This window comes from Microtus oregoni, unplaced genomic scaffold (assembly GCF_018167655.1).
Source record: "Microtus oregoni isolate MIOR12 unplaced genomic scaffold, Mior012 000002F_ref0000024, whole genome shotgun sequence".
Classification (NCBI taxonomy): domain Eukaryota; kingdom Metazoa; phylum Chordata; class Mammalia; order Rodentia; family Cricetidae; genus Microtus; species Microtus oregoni.
The window spans coordinates 25,389,411-25,395,762 of NW_024543061.1; the positions used below are offsets into that span (position 1 = coordinate 25,389,411).

The 6,352-nt window shown below is 52.6% G+C and overlaps 1 protein-coding gene across 1 annotated transcript; it reads right to left on the reverse strand.

Annotated features, from left to right (window-relative positions):
• Window positions 1-1,230: 1,230 nt before the first annotated feature.
• On the reverse strand, window positions 1,231-6,115 carry LOC121437666 (sepiapterin reductase-like). The gene is made up of 3 exons (XM_041637684.1): window positions 5,756-6,115; window positions 5,125-5,415; window positions 1,231-2,631 (listed from the first exon to the last, which is right to left on the reverse strand). Exons 1-3 carry the CDS (start codon window positions 6,060-6,062, stop codon window positions 2,441-2,443), a joined length of 789 nt encoding a protein of 262 aa, XP_041493618.1. The 5' UTR covers window positions 6,063-6,115; the 3' UTR covers window positions 1,231-2,440.
• Between the last annotated feature and the right edge of the window lie 237 nt (window positions 6,116-6,352).

A 6,352-nucleotide genomic window follows, 5' to 3' on the forward strand; every position in this document is an offset into this window, starting at 1 on the left:
CTACGGTGGGCTCTCCTAGGTCTGAGATGCCCAGAGCCTGGCCCTGCCTCCACATTACAGAGAGAAGACAGGGAGGGCAAGGACAGCTTCCTCTCCTCTCTTCAGCAACTCCCTCACCTAACCCCTCCCTCCACTTGGCCCCAGACAGAGACTCAAGGCTTCTCCCACTAGTTTTCCAGATGTTCTCTCAGGGCTTCCAGGCTCATGACCTTCTCCCTTGCACATCCGGTCACCGAGATGTAATCCATGTTGGACAGATGTCATCGTGTGGGACAGATGTTACCGAGTGCTGCCCCCTCTCCAGTGGATGGGCAAGGCTCATGCTTACTTCCCTCATCCTGGGTGAAGAACAGCTGGGCCCTTTTAGCATGTTCACACGGGCTGTGCACACAGGCCACATGAGTCAGAATTGCTGCACATTAGCATGTAAGACCATGTTCTTTGGGAAGGATGTGGGTGGAGGCCAGAATGCAGAGTCCCAAGGTGCCAATCCTTGAGGTGAGACATGGGACACAGAGGGATGAAGCGCGTCCTAGAAGAGTGATCCAGAGACTGAGGCTGAGGAGCAGCTGACACCTCCAGGCTTGACTGACAATGAAGGCACTTCAGCTTCGGTGTGGGGCACGTAGGCACAGTCAAGGGGGAGGTTCCTGACCACGCTGACCCCAGCTGGTTCCACTCCTAGGCAGAGATACCACAGCTCTGTGCGCATAAGCCTGGAGGCAGCTGCCGGCGCCCAGCTCAGACTATTAAACAGAAACAAAAAACAACTCAGTCCAATGACAACAAAGACAGAGAAACCCTGTTTGCCTTTTGGCTAATCCGCAGCCCTGGTCACCCGCGCAGCTGGATTCTGCATGTTCAGGCATGTATTTCTGTGTGTGCTTGCATGTGCTCTTGTGTGCATTAGCTAAGGCCAGGCTAAGAACTCCAGGAGACAGATGGTTAGGCTCTGGAGGGCACCACCAGAGCCCCAGTGCTGAATGTCCTGTAGACACTGAAGCCAGGGCTGGAATTGATGCTGGGGAAGTCCCTGTGATCAGAGATGGTCGTGGGTCACTAGAGAAGCCATGGGCCTGTCAAAGAGAATGACTCTATCCCTTTCTGACCTTCCTCAATTCTCTGAGTTCCTGCCAGTCTAAGTGAGAGACCACTTAGAACTCCCAGAAGCCTCTGTACTTGGAAGACATGAGAAAGTGTGCCACCTTGTGGAGACATGTGGTATTTCTCCCTGAACTTCTGGTCTATCAAAAATAAAAGAGGCAAAAGGGCTTTCTCTACCGTGGGGCATGTAGTGTCAAACGTTTGCAAACACGAGGCCATGCACAATGACCCTTTTGGATGGGTGCAAAGCTTTATTTAAGTGCATAGTAATACACAGTCATTTCAGAGGCACAAGAGCAACTTGCTGTGGGTACCAGCTGGTCAGAAGAGCAGAAGTCTGAAGGGGCCATTTCCATTCCAGAGAGGGTAAAGAGTCCACTGGGAAAGGTGACAGAAGTTACCCCCTTCCACCTTAGGGAATCCTCAACAGTTGTGGCATGCTCTGCAGAAGGGGCAAGCCCCACCTTTTCACACTGCACAGCCCCAGTGTGCCCTCTGCTGGGCACAAGGAGGACCAGAGGATTCTTTTAACACAAGCAGAAAGGAGGGCTAGAGGTCACCACTGGAGCCTGGGCCTCTTTACAGCACTTTCCGGTTGGCAAGGGGTGAACTAGAAATCCAAGGCCTCACTGTAAGAGCTGTCTGCTGTGCGTTGGGCGCTGAGGATGGACACTCACTGCCTAGCTCAGGGACCCTCAGGAAAATGGCAGTAAAGGTGGGTCAGTGTGGACAGACGCATGACAAAGGCGCAGGCGTCCTGGTATTTCTATCTTAATGACTTTGGACCTATATTAACCACTATGTGGACCTCAATGACAGGAGGCAGACAGCTGTCTGGCAGTGCTCTGGGAAGAGCGAGCAGTGACGTGCTCAGGACACCCTAGCTAGTGAACTGAGGCATCACTCCTGCACCCTGCCGAAGAGGGCAGCAGGCATGCACGAAGGGCAACATGGATCTACTGCACCTGCCTTACAACTATGTATTTTGACCAGAGTCGGGGGAGAAACAATGGTGTCACAGGAAGATGGCAGCAGAACAAAGAAGTTCAAGGCCCATCACCGTGATGCCCTCGGTCCTCTTTCTGCATCAGGGCACACCCTCTTCACCCCACAGACAAGACACTGAGCCTCCTCTCTGCAGTGTTTCAGCTTCCCCTCCTCTTCCCAGCTCTGCAGTTCTCTCTCTGGGGATACCGGTACCCAACTACTCTCTCTCTCAAGCCCTCGCAGAAGCCTTCTGATGGCTGGTAATGCTAGTCACGCCCTGCTGGCTGGGTCTGAGGGCTTATGTTTGTGTTAGGCAGGGCTGGGGAGGGCACTGTGGTAGGACACAGACTTAACTGTCATAGAAATCTATGTGGGCTCCAGACTGGAAGGTGTCCTTTTGCAACAAGCTCAGCAGTTTCTGGGCTGATGTCCCACAATCCACCAGCTCCCCATTCGACTTCAGCTTCTGCAGTCCGTTCCTTAACTCTGGGTCCTTGGAGGTTTCTCGAGCCAACTGCTGCATGTCTGTGTCCAGGGGACCTAGAGGACAGAAAGCACAAGGGAAGGAGAGAGGTTGTAGATCCCCACTGTGTGGAGGGTGGAGCCCAGTCACGTCTGGCCTAGGCTCCATTATGTTGCCTTTTACATTTTTTTCCTTTTTATCAGTTTTGTTCTCTATGGATTTCTCTCTTGAAATTCAAGCTCCTCTTGTCTTAGCCTCTCTAGTACTGGGATTATAGGTGAGGGCCACCATGCCCAGCTCACATTCCTACTGAGTTTTGGACTCAAAGCTAAAGACTATTAAGCATGGTTTAAAATCAAGATCATCCTCTCTGGTCCATGTAACACCTCTTCCCATCTTTCCTACTTGTATCCGTGCATACGTGGACCCTGCAGGTTCCCTACTCCTCCTACGTCCAACCATGTGAGACTTCCAGTATGGCCTCAAGCAGGTTCATGCCATAACTTTGCTTTTCTCCTTTCTTTAACACCCTCTTTAGCTCTCGGGTAAATTCATCAAGCTGCACTTTGCTGGCTCAGTTGGAAAAGTTCTTGCTGTACAAGCATTGGGACCTGAGTTCAGATCCCCAGCAAAAAGCCCAGTGTAGGGGATGAGAGAGAAATGGCTCCCTGTTAAGAGCACTTGCTGTTCTTGCAGATAACCAGGGTCTGAACCTCAGTACCAACATAGCAGCTCACAACTATTTGTGACTTCAGTTACAGGAGATATGATGCCCTCTTCTGGCCTCTGCAGGCACTGCATGTAATGAACAGATACACTTCAGGCAAAACACCACTCCAACCCCCCATTGTCTCCCTCAGGACTTGTCACTCTAACAAGTATTCTCACCCTTACTTGCTTGCTTTTATGAAGAATGAGGGCTAATAAACAGCTCTGAAGGAACTGTGCAGCCTACCACTTTTTTTTTTTTTTTTTTTTTTTTTGGTTTTTCGAGACAGGGTTTCTCTGTGGTTTTGGAGCCTGTCCTGGAACTAGCTCTTGTAGACCAGGCTGGTCTCGAACTCACAGAGAAATGCCTGCCTCTGCCTCCCGAGTGAGCCTACCACATTTTTAAGGGTGGTCAGAGACAGAAAAATCATAGACCCCAGGTCTGGAAGAAGAATCACTTTGCTGCAGTGGAAGGATCTCTAGTGTGTCCTGCCCAAAATTCCTGCTCCTGCAGGCCTCAAACTTGCTACCAAGCCAGTGCTGACCTTGAACTCCTGTCCCCACCCTTCAAGCACTCTACCATGCCCAGTTTCACTCCCTTGAGCACCGCCAAGCTCAGGATTGCTATCTTTGCAAACAAACCTTTCTGTCATTGAAACCCTGCTAGAACATTCTTCTGGAGACCGAAGTGAAAACTGGAGTGCTTCTGTTTGTCTTCAGGCTCTGGAGGATTCCCAAAGGTCTCAGTTCCTCCATGATGTCCGAGGCAGCCTCAAGAGACCTAGCTTAGCTCTGGGTCCATCTGGAATCAGCCTCCCCCCCCCCCCCCCCCCCCGCAACTGTGCTTTACCTTTGATTGTAACTGTCTGAATGAGTCTTCACTGAGATGAGAGTAAAACAAGCAATATCGTGTGTGTGTGTGTCTGTATGTGACTGTGTGTGTGTGTCTGTGTGTGTGTATGTCTGTGTGTGTGTCTGTGTGTGTATCTCTGTGTGTGTATGTTTGTGTGTGTGTATGTCTGTGTGTGTGTGTGTGTCTGTGTGTGTGTGTGTCTGTGTGGAGGGCAAGGACTAGGTCACATGAGGAGACCCAGCAAAGACCAAGAAGTTAGAAGCCAGTTTGGATCCTGGTCCTGCCACACTCCAGCATTAGAAAGACCATTTTGTCTCCCTGCCTCCAGGCTCCTGACCTAGTCCAAAGGGGTACAGACAACTGCCTCTCACCCTTGAGCTCTCACACAGTCCACCACATATTGCTACCTTCTAAACACAGAAATCACAAGCCTAGAAAAAGCCCCCGCCCTGTGGCATCTTAAAAGGCTGGTCAGACAAGACAAGGCGTCAGAAGACCACAAACCCCGCAACTGTCATGAGAACAGGGCCCAATCTTATTCGTCCCGGTCCCTCTTTCCCACCCATCAGTGTTCCAGCACAGTTCTGGGACCGCCCACCACTCAACAACGCCTGCCTGCTTGTCTTTGAGCATTTATTGTGGCCAGCCTGCGTGAAGCTTTGCTAGGTGTTGGGGATACATGGAGAAATAATATGTGGTCCTTGAGGGAGAAAAGCAGACAGCTAAACATATAAAGGTAATGTAGTCTTTTGTTTCCTAACCTTAATTTATTTATGTTCATGTGTATGGTTGTTCTGGTCCACCTGCTAGCAAGGCAACTCCTAAGGCTGAGTTCCTCTGCCCCGAACACTCTAACTTCTTGGAGCCTGCGTTTTCCTTGTAAGATGAAGAGTCTTGACTGAGGGGTGCAATATATTCTTTGGATTCTTTCCTAAGAATACAGACCAGGCTCACCTTGCCCAGCCCCCAGAAAGATCGGGAGGCTTCAAGGGCAGGACCACCCACCTACCTGGAGCATAGCTTAGCACCCTCACACCAGGTTCCTCAGCAGCTAGGACCTGGTACAACATGTCTCGGGCAGCCTTCCCGGCGCAGTACAGCGCCCAGTCCTTGTAGGGCTTCAGGGCACATAGAGACGAGATGTTAACCACGGTCTTGCTGAAGCCAGGGCTATCCGGGAAGGCATTCAGGGTGCCCGAGGTCAAGCAGAGCATGGAGGTCAAGTTCAGAGTCCAATAAGTGTTCACCTCAGCTGGGTCGGCCACATTCAGAAAGCCTTTGGAAACATCTCCAAGAGTGCCTGAGAAAACAGGACCGAATAAATGACACAGCAGCAGGGGCTTTGTTCTCAGTTCACAGTCTCTCCCCACCTACCCCAGCTCTGCAGACACCCCTAAGGCAAGCTAAGAATACACCTGTCTGAGTGCTCTTCAGAAAAGCAGAGGATCTGTTCAGAGACCTGCTGTCTTAATTCACGCTCCCACCAGGAGGCACTGCTCCAGGCGTTCGAGAAAGTACTATAGGAGCTTTAGACAATCAGGCTGTCTCCACTTGGACTCTGGACTTTCAGGGACTACCCAAACGGCGAGAGCCCACAGCCCGAGTCTGGTCAGTCTGGTCGGTCTGGTCGGCGGTATCACCTGCATTGTTGATGAGCAGCAGGCGCTGCAGCCCCTCGGGCCTGGGGAGCTCGCGAACCGCGCACAACAGATGCTGCACGCCGGCCTCGGTGCAGAGGTCGGCGGCTGCCCGCACCACTCGCAGGCCTGGATGCTGTGTGCCCAGCTCCTCCTCCAGCTGCCGCAGCGCCGAGTCACTGCGTGCGCTCAGGAGCAGCACCGAACCGGGCGACAGCAGCCGGGCCAGCAGCGGGGCCAGGGCGCGGCCGAAGCCCCGGGAGGCCCCAGTCAGCACGCAAACGGTAAGGCCCAGCCCGCCTCCCTCCATGCCTGGAACACAGTGGCGCGCACAGCTACTAAACCGGCACGGGGCGGGGCCTACCCTTTGCCAGGGTAGTGGAAGATTTGGCCACCACCCACCTGCGTCTGGATGAAGAGACCAACCAATTGCCAGCGAGGCGTGGCCTGGGAGGAAATCCCAGTCCCCTTCCTAGCGAGGCCGGCTTCCCCCTGGAGCCACTCCCACAAGCTCAGCCCCTTCCTGGAACCACGTGTTCCAGAATTGGCTTCCTCCACCACCAGGGTTGGTTTGTCTTCATCCACACAGGGCATATCAGG

Bases quoted from the DNA above. Each gene is read 5' to 3' on its own strand.
- LOC121437666 (XM_041637684.1), bottom strand. From the start codon at position 6,062: ATGGAGGGAGGCGGGCTGGGCCTTACCGTTTGCGTGCTGACTGGGGCC. The intron at 5,416-5,755 runs GTGATACCGCCG...CTGTTTTCTCAG, and splicing joins GCTGCTCATCAACAATGCAG to GCACTCTTGGAGATGTTTCC. The intron at 2,632-5,124 runs GTAGGTGGGTGG...TCTGTCCTCTAG, and splicing joins GGTGCTAAGCTATGCTCCAG to GTCCCCTGGACACAGACATG.